General features: G+C 41.3%; 1 protein-coding gene across 3 annotated transcripts; it reads right to left on the reverse strand.

The window, feature by feature from the left end:
• Window positions 1–758: 758 nt before the first annotated feature.
• On the reverse strand, window positions 759–22274 carry g3bp2a (G3BP stress granule assembly factor 2a). 3 transcript variants are annotated; one of them, XM_043674493.1, is made up of 11 exons: window positions 22134–22274; window positions 14714–14795; window positions 13531–13704; window positions 10376–10463; window positions 8831–8933; window positions 7388–7568; window positions 6871–6972; window positions 6444–6546; window positions 5049–5174; window positions 4354–4472; window positions 759–3744 (listed from the first exon to the last, which is right to left on the reverse strand). In XM_043674493.1, the coding sequence occupies exons 1-11, from the start codon at window positions 22268–22270 to the stop codon at window positions 3472–3474; spliced, it is 1488 nt and encodes a 495-aa protein (XP_043530428.1). In that variant the 5' UTR covers window positions 22271–22274; the 3' UTR covers window positions 759–3471. The 3 variants fall into 3 exon arrangements, with proteins under 3 accessions (XP_043530428.1, XP_043530430.1, XP_043530429.1); XM_043674495.1 differs by lacking the exon at window positions 13531–13704; XM_043674494.1 differs by lacking the exon at window positions 6871–6972.
• Window positions 22275–22300: the final 26 nt, after the last annotated feature.

A 22300-nucleotide genomic window follows, 5' to 3' on the forward strand; every position in this document is an offset into this window, starting at 1 on the left:
TCAGAAAATTTAACAAGGGGAAGCTTTTAGATGATATATACACAGAAATACAAACCCTCTTCTCCAATCACTGCATTTAACAGCCAGATTACCATTCAATCAATATTCTGTAACTGCAAAAGTGGACAAAGACTAAGCTTCCAAAGATATTGGCTTTTTGGAAATACATCAACTCATGAATATTGTTTGGGAACGAACATATATCAGCATTTTCCTGTCAATACCTATACAGATTTGGGTGTCCTTAAAATGAGCACAAGCCACAAATTCACTCTAGTCATGTTTGCATTCAAGTCAGAAGCTCAAGTATAATTGGAGTTTAAAGTGTTTACATCTAAACGGACTCCATTCGACTGTCCTGCTGTACAGAAAAGCCTTTGTGGCCTTTTACACAGAATAGGGAGCTGTCCTGTGCTGAACTACTGGGGGTGGGATGGGGTTGAGGATCACAGGGAACAGACAAGGAGGTAGAGTTGAGAAGATCAGATTAGCTCAGCTGTGAACTTATTGAACAGTGGAGCAGGCTCGAGCTATTGATGTTCTTATGGTTGAACACAGATCTCTCAACAACTACCATTATTCATCATCCACCTGCCTGTGGGATCTTGCTGAATATCAAATTGAACACATCATCTACATCAATAGAGCCGAAGCGTTTACAGTTTGAAAAGTTTTCCATTTGCTGGTGGAATATCTTGAAGAATGAAAGGTGTAAGTTCTAAAACCATGACACAAGAATTACAGAAACTGAAGACTAATTTTGAATGCTTCAGATATCAGTAGTTTATTGTATGTTTAGTCCAACACATTCAAAATGAAAATCAAAAACGAAGATTTGCCACCTGCAACACATGTAACTATTACTATGCTCTAACAGCATAAGATGGTCAAACATATCAGCTTAAGATGGAAAACCATTATCTACAATACCCACAAAAGCCAAGGTGGTAAAAGCCCAACCCATTGGCAAAAATGGAATGATATTGCTCCATTACAGTAACATAAACCAGCATCTAGTGCCACCCAGTAATAACACTCTTAGTGGAAGAAGTCACCTAACTTTGCTTCAGGGGTATTATTGACGACTCGAGGGAATGGGGAAACAGGACTACAGCACACAATTAAATTCAGTGAACAAATCACCAGGAAGTCACCACATTCTGATGTCTCCAGATTGTTGATTTTCTTTTTTGTTGGTTTGATCAATACTTAAAGACGGTGAGAAGCAAGCCAGATTGAAGGATGGCTCATCTTTCTCAAGTGAACTAAACTTATACGCAAGCACTTCCTGTGGACGGTGTTCATTCCCAGAAGTGGTTTGAAGAGAAGGTGAAGTTCAATGCTGGTGAGGTGTAGCAAATAGCACAGCAGAAATCTGTCAAACTCTGGTAAACTGCTTGGCAATGAACTTGTGCAAATCATACTGAAACCAAAGTTCTGTGTCCAGGGCGAGGGTTTCAAGTAAGATTGAGGTGAGGGAGGGGGGAGGAAAAAAAAGAGACACACGCAACCCTTCCTTGCCCGATGGAAACTTCAAGTACAATATTTCCAGGCCACATTAATAGATCTGAAGTAATCAGTCAGGGGAAAAAAAAGTTTAAACAATTAGATTGAAAACACAAAAACTACTAATGTATCCCAGAATTTGAGAAATAGTGCAAGACTACCATCAAAACAAGGAAGACCTCAGAAATTTTCAAACAAAAGTCAAAACCAACAGACACAATAATCCTTCCCACCAACATTTGGAACAAGTAGACGTTACTGTGTATCTGTCAGTTTTGTGGAACAGTCAACAGGTGACAGCCTCAAGCTGTGCATGTAAACAAATCACTGCGCTACTGATAAATGTGCATTGCTGCTAGAAGCTGTGACTTAATGACATTCCTCATCCCGATCAGCAGCTTTCACCTGTACCAAGCTCACAAAGGTTAGTTTAACACACACCCCTAAACTGTTGTTTAGTAAATGGAGCACAGACAGCTGCTGAGTCTGGATTAAAAGCTGCAGTATCCTTTACGGGTCGGTCAAACTGTTTCTCCTTTGTTTCGAAACAAAAACGCAGCAGTTTAACCTTTGCATAATGTAGCTTTCCCTCAAGGCTTTGCTTTACACAGACTGGTTCAAAACCTTATAGATGAGCACGTCAGACAACACTTTGTGCAGATGAATGCATGTGCACAACCATACTTTTTGCATATTTTTCAAAACGGTAACAATACTGGGTTTTGATTTTAAATTCCTAATTTCCCGAAGTCAAACAGAAACAACCTTTAGTTGCAGGAATGATACAAAAATAAAACAAACAACAGCTTGGAACAGGTGAATGGATATTGTGCAATTTTCTTCTTTCTTCAATACTTTGTTTTGCTCTTGCCTCCCCCAGCCCTACCCCACCCACAAGCCAGGATTCTGCAGCTTTCCGCATCTTTGTATTTTGTCACACACTAGTGATTCCGTAAGGTTCTACAGCGGTTTGGCTTTGTACAACAGCGGTGAGTACAATCCGTAGAAGAGTTGCCAGCGAGACTGGAATGACGTATCAATAGAAGGCACCATCATGCTCTTTACACATTGAAAGAACTAAAACAGTAAAGTTTAGCTATGATTTTCGCTGCACATTCATAACTGCACAGATTGAGGGAAAGAAAATTGGTACTGAGCAGCGAGGCATCCCTGTATTGCAGTGGGGTAGATAGAAAAATGAGAGGACATGCCACCAAACTCGAGTTCAGGGCTGTTAACGTGTTCACAATTGCTTTTGTATTTTAATTTTTAGTTCGAAGAAAAAAAAATCCACCTCCATCTGAAACTGATTCAAACGTTGTCCATTAAGGTTTACAGATGTGGGAAAACGTGTCGGTCACAGCAAGTATATAAGATTCAAAGCCCACATCTGGTCAGTCATCCTTCCCTGCCGAAGAGGACAGTGGCTGGATTTTCACCCGTCTCCTCTTGCAGTTGCCATGGCGAATGACGCTTTAAAGAGTACCCATTAGTGCATTCTGATGAGTGCATGAACACAAACTCTTGAGCGAAGTATTTTCTAAAAAGAGAATTATCAAGGCTAGCTTCTCCAATTGCACCAATTTGTTTTTCTCAATATTATTGGGTAGAAACTTGACAAATTTATGATATAAAGCAGCCAAGTTGCACCAAAGGCCTGAGATTGATTTTTGTTTCTAAATAGGTGAATCTTCAGACCTTTAAAATGGGTTCCAATTAAATCAAAGCCTTTGTTTATTTTTCCAAGTTCTTATACAATGTTTTTTTTTTGCTTAAATCCTGTTCCAAAAATAGGGAAAATGATCACTTTGATGTAACTGGTAAAAAGAAGGCTTGTTTTCACAGAGAGATGAAAAACAGGCTGTGTCACATTCCAAAGCCAAAATTAACAATAACGCAAAAAACAAAGAGAGAGAGTAAACGAAGAGTGTGGTGTCACCAGCGGGATATCGGGAGCGGTGGTGCTTAGCGACGGAGTCCAGCAAACCGACCTTCACTGGGGAGTCCCCCCCTGCCCGGTCCAGGACCCAGCTTCTGTGCCATGCCACCTCTGGGTGGAGGTCCACGGGAGTCACGGTCTCGCATCATCCCACCACCGATCATGCCGCGTAGACCAGAGCCTCTGTCACTGCGGCGGTTATCCCTACGGTCATCGCCGCCTCTACGCTCTCCTTCACGAACAGCCCGGGTTTTCTTCTCCTCCACATTTAAGCGGACCTCGCCTCGGAACATGACCGGCTGTGAACACAGATTTCAGTGTTAGCGCGCTTGCTGAACATTTATCCGATTCAAGTTTTCAAAAAAAAACTGATATTTGCAGTGATGCGGCTATTTCAGTCAGCTCAGTCAGACAGGTTCAATTCCCCACATGATCGCCTGACGAGAGAGGGATAGGGAAGGGCAGTACCTCTTCCAGCCCCCAGGTCTCCCTGGGTGAACAATCATCATTCAACCAACACTGCACTGGCCAAATAATTTGCATTTACAACTGCATTGTTATTTGAGAGATCTGGCTCTGTGCTAAGGGCCTGCCTTGTCTCCTACATTTTTGGGATGTCCTGAAGCAGTGATAGAAATGCATGTCTTTCTTCTAATCTAACTATCTGAGCTCTGCAGTGAAATGCAAGCGTTGTTCTGAGTAGAAGTGCACTTCCACATTGTTCTTTCTCGCAGGCATGACAGGATAAGAAATCCTATCTGTTTACACGTACTGCTGCTTGTGGTAACTTGCTGCATTTCAACAGCAACTGCACTTCCAATGTATTCCAGTGGCTCTAAGTCATGCTGGGTGACCCCAATGTTGTCACAGGCACTACAGAAATGCACAATTATTTCATTTGTTCTTACCTTGGCACTCAAGATTCTCTGAACAGGATCAGGATCATCAAAAACCACAAATCCAAAGTTGGGCAGCTTTCCTCCACTGCTTTTTGTATTAATGCGGAGTTCAACCACGTTGCCAAAACCTACGCAGCATGCAAAGAAACAGGTTTGAACAATGCAAACACAGCAACAACGCAATGGCTGATCAATACTTCAGCAGGCTGAAGAAACAGCCATTAATTACTGTGAAAAAACAGAGTTAGAGTAACATGGCATATGAACCCAACAGGCTTCAGACAAGCTATTAAAGTTGAATATTCTTTTTCCTCCAGTTACGAGCAAGCCTAATAATCACCTTGCTATCAACCGGTTTCACAGAACCCATACAACATGACTTGGTTCGTCAATGTGGTTGCAATATTGGCTTCCTTCCTCTCCCCACCCAATATACCAACTGCATCTATCTGCCTTGGCCAGCTGATACAGAGGTCACCTGTGACACTTCTGCTAAGTTCAAGAACTTTACATACACAACACCGGAGATCAAACATATACAAACATGAAGCTACAGTAAACCACTGCTCGATAAAAGATTGAAGACATCGATTTCAAGGTTAGAATACAATAGGATAACCTATCCCTATTCAGTAAGGAATCAATCACTGTTAAGATTTTAGCTTTTTTCAAATTGGACTTCAGTTATTTGACTAATTACTCACTCATAAAAAAGTCTTTCAGTTCGTTTTCATCAATATCATGGGGCAAGTTGCCAACAAAGAGCTGGTGACTATCTGGGTAACGGATGATTCGACGACTCTCAACCTCATTTGATTCCATTTCTCGACCTGCAACTCAAATTAAATCCGCTTCATATTAGCTTAAAAACTCAATATTTTCATTTCAAATTTGTTAACAATCATCATCCGTACCTTACAAACAGATTCCTTTAAGAACAATTAAAAAGGTTATATAACATTTCAATGCTGAGTATCAGTCTTTCTGATCAAACTGTAACTGGATCTTCTCTTCCCAATTTGTATTGATACTGCCAGAGACCCACCTTTCCCCAAGTCTACCGCTAACACAGGTTCAGCTTCCAGACATTTGCTGATGAACCACAGGAACAGGCCCTGATGAGCCTGCTCTGCTATTTGCTACAATCATGGCTGACCGAAGACCCCAATGTCTTTAACTCATACTATCCCTATTAGCCTGTACAACACTGATTTCTGATTGTAAATCTCTAACTGCAACATATTCAAAGATGGAGTTTCCACAGCCTTCTGTGACAGAGAATTCCAAGGGCTTCAAAACCATCTACGTAAAAATATTTCTCATCTCAGACCTCAGTGGTATCCCCTTAGTTTTAAACTGTGCTAAATTCCCCTATCAAGGGAAACATCTGACCTGTATCTGCCTTTCACATTTCATTTTGATGTCTTTGCTAGATTACATGAATATTCCATTCTTAATTTTCAATTTCTTGGTCATCCCAGTCTCAGCGCTAAGCATTCTCAGGATTGGCTCAGAGTCCTATGCCCTGCCCTGAGATTGTGAAGCTTAGATTACACTGCAGCTAAGCAGACAGATGGGACTTCCAGTTATCTTATCTAACAATGGACTTATCAGTGTGTTGGGCCGAAAGCAAATCCAAATGAAAAAGTGGAGTCAGCCACACAGACACCATCAAGTGTCGGCTTCTGTTGCTTCTGATCCAATCATTACAGTACCTGCCCTAACATCAAATGTACCAAACACCAACAGGCTATTTGGCACTGAAGATCCATGCTGCTGCTTCTGCACATTATAAACAATTTCCACCGTATGTTTTCTACTAACCTTATCATAGTCTTCTGCTCCTTTCGCTCACTTGTGCTTATCCTGCTTCCCCTTAAATATCTCTGCACTATTCACCTCAACCACTCCCTTTAGGAATGAGCTCCATCTTCTCCTTGTTCTCTGGGGAAAGAAGATTCTTTTGACTTCCTGATTGGACGTACCTGCCTGTCCTGGTAATTCATGTAAACCTCATCATGCTGGGTGTGTAAATCCTTTCCAACCTTTACTGCTGTAATGTTCTGAATGAAATCCAAAGAGTACAATAACCTGCTGACCTGTTCTGGGTCCTCTGGACACTAAGCCCAGCCTCTCACGAGGACGCTGGTCACGGGGCCGTGGGGGCTGAGCCTGCACTTCGGTTTTAGCTTCTGCTCTTGGCTGCAATTAAAAGTGGGAGACAGGAAAGAAGAGGAGTGAAGTTGCTACAGTGGCTTAATTCAACATGCTTCTTCCACAACGACTTGCATTAGCAGCTTCCTGCCTAAAGCAAAAGCAGTCTCCCCCTTGTAATTGACTGACATTAATTTATCAAGGGTATGTACTAACATTAGCTAACAAAAATATCTATGCTTGCAGTTTTTAAAAAAGTTAATAGTTACCTAATCCAAATTGAAAAACAGACAGAATATCTAAGCTTTTCTTTTGAAGAAAAGCATATTTGAATTATTTTTATATAGATATGCAAGTCCATTCACAGATTACCTGTGAGGCTGGTGCTTTAACAACATGGGGAGGAATTCCAGAGGAAGAAACTGTACCACTAGGAGGCAGATTTTTACTTGTCACTGAGGCCCAGGAGAAAGCCTGCAGAGAATGCAACACATACCTATGCTACTATCAAGAAATAAAGCATTCCCTCAAATATAAAAAAGTTCCTGAGCCTTTAAATAGGGTACAATTGCAGTCTGGCAGCTTATTGGTGCTAATTATATAGGGCAATTGCATTTAATACATCTATTTCAATGGTGTTACAGTCAACTTAAACTGCTACAACTTACCATTCAGTTTTAACCTTTAGTAACTATGATTTAATATAAATACTCAGTTAACTAACCACTCCGTACAACTTGCATCATTTTGAAGCCCTGTCTGTACGCAAAGTCTACGTTTTACTCAAAAAACACTTTGGTTTATAAATTAGGGAGTGATTTACAAAATAATGGACAAGTTACACCTGCCACTAAGAGTAACCCACACAACCAGTATAATTGACATTAACCTTGGGTGTCTCTTGTGCTTGAGAAACTGGTTCCACTGGGGCTGGAGAGGGAGCCTTCTCTTCCAACTCTTCCACATTCTTCTCGGGCAGCTCCGGATCTGGTTTTACCTCCTCAGTGTTTGAGTCAGGTTCAGGCTCAGGTTCAGGAGCTGCCTCTTCCACAGTTTCCTCTACACCATTGCTTTAAACAAAAACAAAACAGTGAAATTCAGACATACCTCAAGGTAGCATATCAAAACTCTATAGAGAAAGAGCCCAAAATAGTTCTGCATACGTGCTCTCACCTCAGTCAGAGCAACATCAAATGCTGAAATATTGCTCATTGGAGCAAGCACAGAAATATTCAACAGAAATCAGTTCACTTTGTGAAAGTGATTCAAAGTTAGCATGAAGATTGAAAATATAATGTACAAGTTGTGAACAAATTGCAATCCAAACAAAATGGAATGATAATGCAAAGGTACTTCTTTTAGTTAGATCACATTTAAGAATAACATATGCTGCCTGAGTGACAGATTACAGGTACAACTGCAGATGGATGATAAATGCTGGCCCTTGCCATATTCAACTACATCGTTTGAATGAATAAAATAATAGAGGAACTATAGGATGGTGTAATGTGGAAGTGCTATACACTAGAATGATTCAGGGGGCCACAAACGCTGAAGAAACCTTTTCAACATCTGATCAATTTGCCATTTGAAATATAAACGGTTGACACTGACCATTGATGCCAATTAACTCAAAGACTCCTGCAAAAATCATCCTAAAAGTTTAAGAATTAGGAGTAGACCATTCACCCCTACATGCTCACTCTATCATGCCCAAACACCTTGCTCAACTCCACTTTCATGCCCACTCCCCATATCATCAATTCCCTAAGGGACCAGAAAAACTCCTTCAGCCTTAAATATATTCAACGATTGAGCATCCAACTGGGGTACAAAAATCCAGATACTCACTGACCTCCCAGTGAAAAAGAAAACACCCTTCACTGTAAACGATTGACCCCTTACCCATAAGGTTGCGCCCATGACCTGTTCCCCAAATTAACACAAAAAGGCTCACACTGTTGAGATGAGCTTTAAACACCCAAAACGAATGTGCACAAATCCAGCAGCAAGCTGAGAAAACAAATAATCTAGTTTTCATGAGGTTGTTTCAGGTAAATAACATTTTCAGTAGAACTAACAGAGGGTCACAGATCTGAAATGCTATACAGTGTTTCTCTTTGCTGCTGGACCAGCTCTCACGCAGCATTTTGTTTTTACGTCAGATTCACAGCATCTACTATTTTCTGTTGCTGTCAACTGTAATCACTATTCTTATAATGAACTGAGGCATGGTGACCTGCAGGTTGAACCAACACCTGTCGTCTCTCTCTAATATCAGAGCAACCCTATGAACTGTGGTGACATTACCTTTTACTGATTTAGGATTTACCTGACAGTGTGAGACTCATAATATGTATTGCTGGTATTTTCCTGCACAGGCTCAGGAGACAGCTGATGCTCTTCAGCTTCTTCCTCGAACTCCTCTTCAGACTCTGAAAAGTGCAAACTAACTTAAGGAGGAGATCAATTTATTGAGGCATTCATTTCAACACAGACAATAGTCGTAAAACATCTAAATGATTACGCTTTGAATACATTCAAACTTCACACAAGCTTAAGTAGTGGTTTAGCACAAATAACCTTCAGAAATTCCATGGTTGCCTACGTTAAAAAAAAATTGACACAGCCTGGATTTCTTGCCAAGACCCACACGTGCAGCACCACAAGATGCATTACAGTTCCACTGCTGTTCTGCTGAGTTACTCACTGCAGAGGAACAGGACCATGAACATGAGACAAGAGATAGGGGGCCTTCAAGTTTGACTGTTTTAAAAATAAAAGAAGAACGAACCAAAACATTGCGTCAAGAGGGAAGAGAAGGGTGAGGAAGGTCCGAGGAGAGGAGCAACTACATTCTAGTAAGAACGTTTTAATTATGCATGGGAGGGATATGGAGGAAACATATCAGAAATGATACAAAGTGGACAGGAATAGGTGGAACATACTTGGGTCTAGGACAAGTTGCTAGAGACACCCCAGCATCACAACAGCCAGATACCAGAAGTCCCACTGGCAAGATATAGTGAACTCAGCAGATCTCTGGGTCAGGTTAATCTTGGAAAGTTAAACACGAGGTGCCACAGCGATCAAAATATATTGGCAAGAAACGCAGACACACACCCTTCGACCTCTCTTCATTGACTGATGAATGCCAGAAGCAGGAAAATTTATATCCTCATTCTTCAGGGACCAGTGTTGATTGTAATTTGGGACAGGTGCATCAGAGAGAGAGACAGACAGAGAGAGAGACAGACAGAGAGAGAGACAGACAGAGAGAGAGACAGACAGAGAGAGAGACAGACAGAGAGAGAGACAGACAGAGAGAGAGAATGGCATTGTGCAAAGGCAGTTAGTGGCTAAGACCTCAGCTACCTGCCAGGTGTGGGCTGTATGCAGAGAATCCATTTTCATAAGAAGCAATTACTGTTTCCTTGGCTGTCTTAGGAGTGGAACCCAGCTATTCAGGGAGAACCAGTGGGGCTCACTATACCATGTGCATGCAATGCATGCTCTTCCTCATTTACTCGGGACGGTCGGGAATATCAGTGGCATTATGGAGATTAGGTACTATCTATAACACAGGACTCCAATCTGTTTTTTTACAGAATGCCTGGAACTCTCAAGTTAAGGTGGAGCTAAGTAAATACGGCAGTAATTTATGCAACATCCATGTTTGGATCAAACCACCCTGTGTGTCAGGCAAGTTAAACTATCTCAAATGCTACTAAAACATAAGTCAAGAAAATCCTGCAACTGATGTTCCGCAATGGAACACTATAACATTGAATTACTGTCCTTTTTTTTTATATTAACCCATAAATTTTCAACCTACAACTTAATCACCACTGGGCAACGCACATCCCTGGATTATTACCTTCTTCCAATTCTGCATCCGAGTCGAAGACTTCATCCTGGTAGCGGAATATATCATTATGGACATAAAATTTGTTTGGAACAGAGCCCTGTAGTTATTTTGGGGGAAAAAGGGAGCATGTTAATCTCAGCAAATATAATAATCTTGTATTGAATAATAATCATAAAGCTCATCACATATTACAACAATCCTTAGGTGAATTCAAACTTAACTTTCTCATTAAGCATTCCTTCCCACAAACTGGAATAATACATATGGTTTTACCAGTTACCTATTGGCATGAAAGAAACCTTGAAATGATGCAAGAAAATTACACTCAAGATCTTCAGTGGTCAAATAAATTCACACAGCAGATCTATTCCAACAAAATAAAAACCTGCACAGGCGTAATCTTGTTATTGATGAACAATGCAAAGATTTAAAAATATTTGGAACGGAGGAGTCAGTGACATTGCTGGACTGAGGAAGAAGTCATTGAACAGGTACAGCATTTCAAAACCACCATCCTACAAACATGCAGCCAAATTCTGCACCAGATTTGGCTGTTGCCAGGTTTCAGAGATAAAAAGAAATAGAACCTTCTTTGAGTTAATCAGAGACTGAGATCAGGTGAATAAGTATGAAGAAAAAATACACTAATGTGAAGAAACAATTAAACCAAAACAAAGTGCCTGAGAAACTCAACTGGTCTAGCAGCATCTGTCGAGAGAAAAACAGAGTTAACATTTAGAGTACAACGACCCTTTGTCAGAATCAATGTTTGACACAATTTGAAATAATAATAACTAAAGCTGATGAGTCATGACTGCTCAGTGGATTAAGTGAAGCTGAGTCAGATGAAGTCTAGAGCTATTTGCAGCGTTCGGATTGACTGCCTCAAAGCTCATTAAATAGTCCAGTATGTTACCGTGCCAATGCAAAAATCAAGCTGAATTGCTCCAGTAAGTTTTTCTCATTGATTATTGACAAATAAAGTTCACTGACAGAGTCTGTGTGGGTTTCCTCCGGGTGCTCCGGTTTCCTCCCACAGTCCAAAGATGTGCAGGTCAGGGTGAATTGGCCATGCTAAACTGCTCATAGAGTTAGGTGAAGGGGTAAATGTAGGCGGGTGGGTTACTCTTTGGAGGGTTGGTGTGGACTTGTTGGGCCGAAGGGCCTGTTTCCACACTGTAAGTAATCCAATCTAATCTAAAAAATATGGGGTTTTTGGGCAACTCTGGTTTGGGGGATCCAAATTTGAGCTAATATCTGTGTATTTTCTCCCCCTCTCCCTCAAGCTATACCTTTGTTTGAACAATGGCAGACTGTCATTGCATGTTTATAGTGTGACCTTTACATGCCATGCAGCCTCAGTGAAACAAAAGATTTCCTATCCTGTGGCAGTTTAAAATTTTTAGCTCAGTTTCAGTGGTTTATGATTTATTTCATTTGCAGGATGATACTGTCACTGGCTGGGCCAACATCTATTGCCTGTCCCTAGTTGCCCCTTGAGAAGCTGCCTTCTTGAACCGATGCTGTCCTAATGTTGTGGGTTGACCCATAATGTATTTAAGGGGGGAATTCCAGGATTTTGACCCAGTGACAATGACAGAACAGCGATATATTTCCAAGTTAGGATGGTGAGTGGCTTGGACAGGAACTTGGTGTCCCCTTGTATCTGCTGCCCTTGTCCTTTGAGATCAAAGTGATTGTAGGTTTGGAAGGTGTTGCCGGAGGAGCTTGGGTGAATTTCTGCGACATATCTTGTGGATGGTACACACTGCTGCGACAGCATGTTGGTGATGGAGAGTGGGAATGTTTGCAGATGTAGTGTCAATTGAATGAGGTTGCTTTGAGCTGAAGGGCATTGAGCATCTTGAGTGTTGTCGAAGCTGCACTCATCCATGCAAGTAGGGAGTTCCCCAACACTCCGCCAACTTGGGGCTTGTAAGTGGTGGATTATAATAATAGTAGGGCCAAACAAATATTAGGAGAAGATTTTCTACTCTTTTGCTCCTCCCATTTCCTGCCTCTTCAGCTTCTCTTATTTTCATCCTATTTAATTTCTCATAATTTATTTTTTCAAGAAAAACTGAAAATTGCAATCATAAACTCTGCCTAGAATACCCCTAACTGCACTTGGGAAGAGAAAAGAAACCTTTTCTTGTGTCAATTAAAATTAATAAAAGCTTAGAAACCAACAACCTATCAAATCCAATTGCCTTGTAAGACTGTTCATAGTGCAGGTGGTAGGGCCTGTGTTACATTATAATAGTCACTGTATCATTAAAATTCTTTACAGGCTTTCAAGCATTATGTGAGTTACTTCTCTACTGTGATTTTACATTGAAACTACATTCAATAATAATAAAACACTAGATCTCATGGGAAGCAACATTTGAATACTTAGTATCTCTTATAGAGTCACAGAGATGGATAGCATGGAAACAGATCTCTTGATGCAACTCGTCCATGCTGACCAGATATCCTAACCTAATCTAGTGCCATTTGCCAGCACTTGGCCCAATTCCCTCTAAACCCTTCCTATTCATATATGCATCCAGATGCCTTTAAAATACCAACCATCCAGCACTTCCTCTAACAGCTCATTCCATACACGCACCACCCTCTATGTGAAAAAGTTGCCCCTTCGGTCCCTTTTAAATTTTTCCTCTCTCATTCTAAACCCATTCTCTCTAGTTCTGGACTCCCCCACCCCAGGGAAAAGACCTTCTTTATTTACCTTATCTATGCCCCTCATGATTTTATAAACCTCCATAAGACTTCTGACACTCCAAGGAAAACAGCCCCAGCCTATTCAGCCTCTCCCAATTAGCTCAAACCTTCCGATCCTGGCAACATCCTTGTTAATCATTTCTGAACCCTTTCAAGTTTCACAACATGAAATTCTTAAACCAAAGATGCTGTGACTGTGTAATCATTAGATTTATGGCACAAGACAAAAACGAGAGGATGTGGAGCTAGGGTTGGGAACATTGAGGTTCAGGTAGATCAACCACAATCTCATTGAATATCAACAGCAGGCTCAAAGGGCCATGTGATTTATTGCAGCTCTAATTCCTTTCATCTTCAAATGCAAAGGATACTGAATCAATTTGCATTACACTGTGAAACAAACGCTAAAAATATAATCATTTGCAAAGTTATAAACCGACCTCTGGAGCCAGGACAAAAGTCTGCATGAATTTCCTCATTGGCTGCCCATTGTTCGACAGCTCGCCCATCACTTGTACAACCACCCCGTCACTTAGTGTTGCATGTGCATCGACATGGCGAATCTTTGTATGGCAATCACTAAACTGCAAGGACATGACCTTCTTGTGGATCTCCTACACATCAAGCACAATTTAGAATTGACAATATTTTTAAATATTGTAACATTTAAAAAGCTAATAACTGCGTTGTTATAAATTCTGATCTAAAAGGAATTTAATGTGTCGCCTAAAGCAAATATGTTGAAACAAGTTTTTAAAAATGCAGGTCTTGAAAATTGAGAATTAGTAATGTAAATGTGGAGATTTTGGGGCAAACAATATGCATAGCCCACCTTGATGATGTAGTGTGCCCACAACATCCATCTTCATTAAGATTCAGTCCAGATAAGAGATGTAATTTTTAGGCAAAGAGATCTCTGACCATCAGGGTCCTACTCCCAGAAAATCATAAGCATCTAAACCAGACAAGAATGCGGTGGCTCAAATAAACTGGATTCAGGAAGCCAGGTAACCATATTTTGGAAGAAATGGAAAGTTCATAGTACAACAATCAATTGGGGGGGAAATAGAGGTTGAACTCAGGTAGAAAGCAACATGCAACAGCTAATGCATATTAGTGACTAGGTTTTGAGCTGTACTAATTCAATGTGAATCTAATTTAGAATACTGGGCATCTCTATCCTAAGACCCAATGGATTACGAGAATGGGCAATTCAAGGTAATTCTAATGTGAAATCCTGCACCTGAAAATTCCAACTCTTGCTACTGTGCAAAAATTATGGGGCTGAAAACTTTTATTTGAAATGAAGTAGGATATAAATTTAAGGTGAAAGAAGAAATCCAGTAGATTCGAACTTTCCCGGGTTAGGGGAAGAGCATGGAAATGGTCTTGTGTTCCAGGTGTTAATCATGGTTCAGCAACAGCTGCTGTAAGGCCAAGGATGCTTGGAGGGAAATGGAGCAAGAGTTTGAGATGGAGTTAAACTAATGACGTACAGAGCACAGAACCCACTGTTTTCCCTTAGAAGGGACACAGTGAATATGTACGGCAGAGTTAGTGTGTGTGGTGAAAAGTTTAGCTTTAATATTAATATTTGCTGGACAAAAATCAGAGGGTACTCACAGCTTGGCCATAAACTGCTTCTGCTGGCTTCCCATTGCCATCCAATCCACCATGAACGTAAGAGGAGGTCCTCCCATAAAACCTGGAGACAAGGGTTACAAGCAAAACTAACCATTAATAACAACCTTGGAAAGGTTCATTCTTTGAATGTTTACCAGCAGCACTTGACATTGCAACATTAAAAAAAACAAAAAAAAGTCATACTTGAAACATGTATCCTGTCCACTTTGTAATGTAATATATTCAGACAACATACAGTCATAGAATCATAGAGGTGTAGAGCATGGAAACAGACCCTTCGGTCCAGCCCGCCCATGCCGACCAGTTATCCCAACCCAATCTAGTCCCACCTGCCAGCACCCGGCCCATATCCCTCCAAACCCTTCCTATTCATATACCCATCCAAATGCTTCTTAAATGTTGCAATTGTACCAGCCTCCACCACTTCCTCTGGCAGCTCATTCCATACACGCACCACCCTCTGTGTGAAAAAGTTGCCCCTCAGATCTCTTTTATATCTTTCCCCTCTCACCCTAAACCTATGCCCTCCAGTTCTGGACTCCCCCACCCCATGGAAAAGACCTTGTCTATTTACCCTATCCATGCCCCTCATGATTTTATAAACCTCTATAAGGGAAGTTAGCATATGCCTAACAGACCAAGCTCTGGTGACAGAATCTATGTATGCTCACAGTTACATAGAATGCATTGGAACGCACTGCCTTTGATGGCGCTGGATGGAGACAATGAAAGATTTCAGAAGGAAATTGAATGGGCTGCTAAAGGAAATAAAGCTGTGAGGCCACATGAATGCAGTGGGACTTGACTGATAGGGATGACTCGATGGAGTAGGTGTGGACTCAACAGGTCGAATGGTTCAGTGCCTTCTGTGCCATTATAACTCGAACATTGTGGGATCCAGCGTTGGACATTCCCCAAAAACAAACACAGAAGCCTCTCCAAATACCAAGCTGAATAAATGAGAAGTGAAAAATTGAAACATTTCTCCACAAACGCTCCAAAACGTCATTCATGTGGATCAAAGACAAAACAGCAATTTACCCCGAGGGTGAAACCAAAGCAGTTCAATCAATTTGATTATAATTTTAATGTTTAAGTAATTATTATGCTTTAGAACTTTATCTATGGTTTATACTAGTGCTGTAGTTTGGGATTATATATTTCAATTTCAGATAAATGGAATTGGGTCATATATCCTATGCTAGAATCTGCAGACAATAGATTTGGGTGGTTTAGCCATTAAGTATCAAAGATCGGGTCAGCCTGTTTCATTGAGATAGATGCAAGTGCTGGGTTCACACTTGCTGGTTCTAGATTCACAAGACGATCCTAACCTTCTGAGATGTAGAAAGGTGTTGTTGATACTAAGATTGAAACCGGTGTATAGGAACCTGTCCTTTTACTTCTAAGTTGAAAAGTTATTGAGATCAGCTGATTAGCAATTTTACTCTGGAATGAAGCTAAAGGATTTCCCTTGGCAAGGAGAAGTGAGAGGAGCCCATTCTGAGATTATGTTGCAGGTTTTTCTAAAAACAAAGAAATATGACAGACGGTGCAATTACAGTTTTAGTCTCAGGTAGTCTGCAACCAACCAACAGGAGCAGTATCACAATAAAGGTAAGGAAGTCCTGTGTATTAAACAGAGAAAATACAGAAACTACTGCCCACTACGTGGAATGAGGTTGGGAGCTTGCACTCAGTTTGAAGACAGAGCTCGTAGAAAAATTGAAGTAAGGTTGGAGTCTGACTGAAGCGCGAGGGAGCACTCCCAGAAAAAACAGGGTGAAAGCCAGTATTGGGAAAGAGAAAAAAAGTAAAACTCTTAGGAGCTGCAAAACATTTTGGATTGCTTCCAGGAGAAAGGCTTGTCTGTTTCAGTGTCTAACATAACATTGAGGTTTTTGGTTGACAATAAAAGTAGAAATGGGTAAAGAACTGATGATGCTGGAAATCTGAAACAAAAATAGAAATTGCTGGAGAAACTCAGCAGGTCCAGTAGCACCTATGGAGAGAAACAGAATTAACGTTTCAGGTTCAGTGGCCACACCTCCCCAACCCCAGGACTAAAGATAGGGTCAAATTATGTTTGAATCTTTAAGGTGAAGTTAACCAGTTTAGTTAGTGTTCTGTTTGTATGTGACACGGTAAAAGCTTGAAGTAAAAACTTGTTATGTGTCTTTCTTTCAGCTGTTAGTTCAAATTTTTATTCAGAAGTAACCAGTCTATCAAGAGATCATAACAATTACAGACTGGAAACTGAGCAGCTCCAGGTTTTGATACAGCCTGCTTTAATGAAGAACCTCTCAAGTCAATCTGAATAAACAATTTACATGACAGCAACTATTAAGAACAAGTTAAAATTCACACTCATACTCAAACGTATTACAGATTTATAAAAACTAGATACTGGTTTAAATGCTCGACTCATTTAACTTTTGATTTAAGATGATCGTTGTGCAACTTTAAATTGCGAAGGAGGAATGACTTTTTGAATGTTCCATTAAGTTCCATCACCAATCTCCAACAGGAAAGCCACACGAGAAAGGATGCACAGACTTAATAAAGGTCTAAGGAATTTTGGAGAGAAGACAGGATTTCAGTTCCCAAAACAAATCTTTACCCAGTGATGATTTAGAGATGTTGGTGTTGGGCTGGGTTGTACAAAGTTAAAAATCACACAACACCAGGTTATAGTCCAACAGGTATAACTGTAAGCACTAGCTTTCGGAGCGTCGCTCCTTCATCAGGTGGTTGTTCTGAAGGCTAGTGCTTCCAATTAAACCTGTTGGACTATAACCTGGTGTTGTGTGATTTTTAAACTTTACACAGTGAGCTTATCATGCTTGATTTTAATTGAATACATAGTTGATTGATAGCACAGAACCCAAGTCTTCTTGAAAAAAACATTTTGTTGAAGTTTGTTTTTCTTGCACTTATCAGAATATTCACAAGAGTTACCAGCATACGGGATAACACCAAGTTATACTTCTTAAAAACTGAAAGAACTGCGGATGCTGTAAATCAGGAACAAAAACAGAAATTGCTGGAAAAGCTTAACACGTCTGGCAGCATCCATGAAGTGAAATCAGAGTTAATGTTTTGGGTCTAGCAAGTCGTTCTCTTAACCTTATACTGTTTGCTGTATTCTTGCAAATTTTCATGAATGAAAGATGAGAAACTTCCATAAAATGTATCTTTTTAAAAAATGCACAATACCCATTCGATTGTCACAAAACCATTGGAGTAGGAGTAAGCCATTCGGCCCATTGAGTCTGCTATGCCATTAATGAGATTATAGCTGATCTATAATGCTCAACTCCAATTTAACAAGCTCTTGGCAGGAAATCCAAACAGGTTCTTCCTGCACCTCAATTTTTGCCCTGTCAGATGCAGCCTTGTTGAGTCATGACCAGTTTTACTTGATTTCTGCACAATAGTCCAGTTCCAGAACAAATCCTTGTGGATGAACAGAACAGCTGTAGCTCATGAATAGGATATATATGACCTCATAGCAACTTGCAGGCACTTCCTGAAGTTTTACAAGTCAAACTTATCCAAATGTCAACGTTCTGATAGATGCTCAAAACTGAAACAATGGTCGGTGTGGAACAGGAAAGGTCAAAAGGAGCAATTCACTAGCGTGTAGGACCAGAACTTTACACATGTACTGTACATCAGAAAGAAATTGGTTTACAATCAGCCAGAGAGTGGTGGGCCTCATTGCCAGAGTGCAGTGGAGACTGGGACGTTAAATGTCTTCAAGGCAGAGACTGATAAATTCTTGATCTCGCAAGGAATTAAGGGCTACGGAGAGGATGAGGGTAAGTGGAATTGAAATGCCCATCAGCCATGATTAAATGGCAGAATGGACTCGATGGGCCGAATGGCCTTACTTTCACTCCAACGTCTTATGGTCTTATAGAGTACCCTTCATCGTCCAGTACTTCCCTGGAACAGAGGAACTACATCATGTTCTTCACAGCCTTCAACATGTCATTGATGATGACGACAAAATCTCGGCAAGTTCAACTATGTCTCCACTTCTTCCCTTCAAATAACTGCCAAACCTTAAACAGACCATCATTCAGAGCAAACTACCCAGGCTTCAGAATAACATCACACAACCCTGCCATGGTAATCTCTGCAAGCCATGCTAGATCACTGACATGGATACTTCTGTTACATGTGGAAACACCATCTGACACCTTTGATCACCTGCAGAAACTTGTTATTCAGCCTCTTGTGCTATCTTTTGATCTCTCCGCCAATAAATTCTGTACCTATGTGCTTCCCTTTACTTCATCTGATGAAGAAGTAGCACTTCTAAAGCTTCTGATTTCAAATAAACCTGTTGGACTATAACCTGGTGTCTTATAACTTCTGACTTTGACCACCCCTGTCCAACACCACCAGCACTTCCACACTATAGCAGGGAGACCAGAATTGAATGCAGTATTGCAAGCCTGGCTTAGCCAATGCCCATACAGTCACAACGTAACTTCCCAACTCCTATACTCAAAGCAGTGACCACTAAAGGCAAGTATACCAAGTGCCTTCTTCACTATCCTGTCTACCTGCGACTCCACTTTCAAGGAACTGTGAACCTGTACTCCAAGGTCTCTTTGTTCAGCAACACTTCCCAGGACCTTACCATTAAGTGTATAAGTCCTGCCCTGATTTGCCTTTCCAAAATGCAGCACCTCACATTTATCTAAATTAAACTCCATCTGCCACTCCTCGGCCCATTGGTCCATCTGATCAAGGTTCCATTGCACTCTGAGGTAAGCTTCTCTATAAAATCATGAGGGGCATGGATAGTCAAGGTCTTTTCCCCAGTGTAGGGGAGTTCAAAACTAGGGGCCTTAGATTCTCGTTGAGAGGGGAAAGGTTCAAAAGGGACCTAAGGGGCAACGTTTTGGTGCAGAAGGTGGTGTGTGTATGGAATGAGCTCCCAGAGGAAGTGGTGGAGGCTGGTACAATTACAGAATTTTAAAGACATCTGGATGGGTATATGAATAGGAAGGGTTTAGAGGGATATGGGCCAAGTGCTGGCAAATAGGACTAGATTATGTTAGGATATTTGGTCGGCCTGGGCGAGTTGGACTGTACATGTCTGTGACTCTATGATTGTGTAATGAGAAACGCCTGACACAGCAACTGAGCAACACCCAAACAGTAACATTGGACAATCCTGTACAAGAGATTATGTTAGGATATTTGGTCGGCCTGGGCGAGTTGGACTGTACATGTCTGTGACTCTATGATTGTGTAATGAGAAATACCTGACACCCCAGAAAGCCAAACCGATATCCGAGAAGACAGTGTACAAATGGAACAAGGAAGAAACAGTCTTCTGTGAGTTGGAACTGAGATTTAGCAGATTCCTCACCAACAATAAGCAAACAGCAGATGCCCTTCAATCCAAGAGAGCAAATCTCAAAGTGAAGAGTGTTGCACAGCAACTGAGCAACACCCAAACAGTAACATTGGACAATCCTGTACAAGAGGTTCCAGGATTAATTTTGCAGCAACCCCAACGGAGGATCCCCTCGTTCAAACAGGGAAGTCACTCCCCTCAGGCAGCTCTCCAAAGCATTAGGACACTGAGAACCGACTCCCACAGGCTGAAGGACTCATGGATTCAAGGCAAGACCCCGAAAACTGCCAAAGGATTTCAAGGAGGGGAAAAAAAAGTCACCAAGAAAGATAAAAGCAGAACTAACAACAGTGCGAGGAAAATACCTGCAGCCCAGAAAGTCCTGTTCAGAGCAACATAGTTATCTTATTAAGAACAACAGGCACCAATTTTGCCAGAGAGATTGTGAGGGTGCCATCATAATTTCATGCCCATTTAATAAAGAGGAACTAGGAAGCAGATTTTTAAATGAAACTGTCTGCCCTGAATGATAAGAGAACCTCAGAAAATTCACCAAAACACTTGGTTGAAGGGACAATGTGCTGCTGATGAGGCCAACAGAGGAAGAGGAGGTAGGTATAGCCATCAAGGGCATCAACAAAATGAGGGCTATATGGAATGAGGCTCAAGGATGTTAGCACATTCACGATGGAGACACTGCAGCTTCCCCAACGTCTCAGTCTGAAGTGAACACCATTATGGAGCCCCTCAGAGTCTAACTGTCCTCATCATCAACACCAAGACCCAAGCTGCCTGAAAGGCACTGACACTGGAGCCCTCACATTACACACCAAGCTGCTCTGTCTGTTCACAAAACTCATAACACAACAACTAGGCAAGACAATCACGAGCAACTCAAGGAGAGAAGGTTCCTAGCAGCGATTCCCAGATGAAATGCAAGTATTACCACACTGAAAGACCATAAAAGGAGTAAAACACAACCAAACGGACATTGAAATTCTCTTTGCCAACCTTGCAAGAATTTGACTGCATTGGACAGAAACCATCCTTGGAAAACATTACACGGAGTGAGTCCCCATAAACTTCATGTCACTGGTCAAAGATCCGTTCTCAAAAAACACTATGCTGATGGAAGAGAACAGAACTAAGGCCAGCCTGAAAAAAAAGGGGGTCAATAAAGCAAGGTGACTCCATCACACCAATACTATTGAACATTGTGCTGGACTCACTGGGGTCTTCTCTGGAGAGGGCCAACTCAGGGTCGACATGCTCTTGTTTCAGTCTTTGCAGGGCACATGGTGATCTTCAGCAACTCATAAGCTAGGATGGAGTGGAACTTTAAGATGGTCCAGTCGCTTTGTGACAGTGGAGGACTGACTGTTTTCTAAAGGCATTTTCTTGACCTATAACTTGGAGGCTGTCCTCTACAATCATGACAAAACCTGAGGTTAAGGGTGAATCTGTACACTACATGCCACGTGAAACCTCAAGATATCTGGGAGCCCACAGAGATCTCTGAGCAGACCTAGCAGAGTGTGACTGGGAAGAGAAGCTCAAGGCCTCAGTGACCAGCCTAAGCACAGCTACTGTCCAATCAGCAAGGAGCATTTGAACCTGGTTCCGCCTACGTTAGAATGGACAGGGTCGGCAGCTTTCTTTCTTAAGGGCATGACTGAACCAGACGGGAGTTTTTTAAATTCTGGGTTTTAATTTTACTGAATTCAAATGTCAGCACCACCACATCGCAAGAGGGAAGCTAGGGAGCCACATTGGAGAGGAGGAAACAGAAAGAGATGTTGATGGGGGGGACAACAAACACTGGCTATGTCGATCAAAGTCCCCAGTGTGATAAAGGAGAAGTTACTGAGAGCACTAAAGTCTCTGCCCTACCCAATAGGAAATGCTGTTTGCATTCAGGGTTGGAGTCAGACTAAGGATGCAGCCAGTTCAATACAGTTTGATATTGAAGTTTTTTGCAGGAATTCCACTTAAGAACAATGGCTAAAATTGTACAAAAATTACCTGTGCAAGAAGTCTGGCGCCTTGTTCAGCAAAGTGTAGTACTGCCTCACAAATTCCCGCCCTACAAGCAGGGGGCTTGGCTTCTCCATCACCATTTCTTTGGTACACAATGTTGCTTGCTGAAGGAGAATGGGCATAAATGTTAACTATTTATTTTCTTGCTATGT

Source organism: Chiloscyllium plagiosum, chromosome 32 (genome assembly GCF_004010195.1).
Source record: "Chiloscyllium plagiosum isolate BGI_BamShark_2017 chromosome 32, ASM401019v2, whole genome shotgun sequence".
Classification (NCBI taxonomy): Eukaryota; Metazoa; Chordata; class Chondrichthyes; order Orectolobiformes; family Hemiscylliidae; genus Chiloscyllium; species Chiloscyllium plagiosum.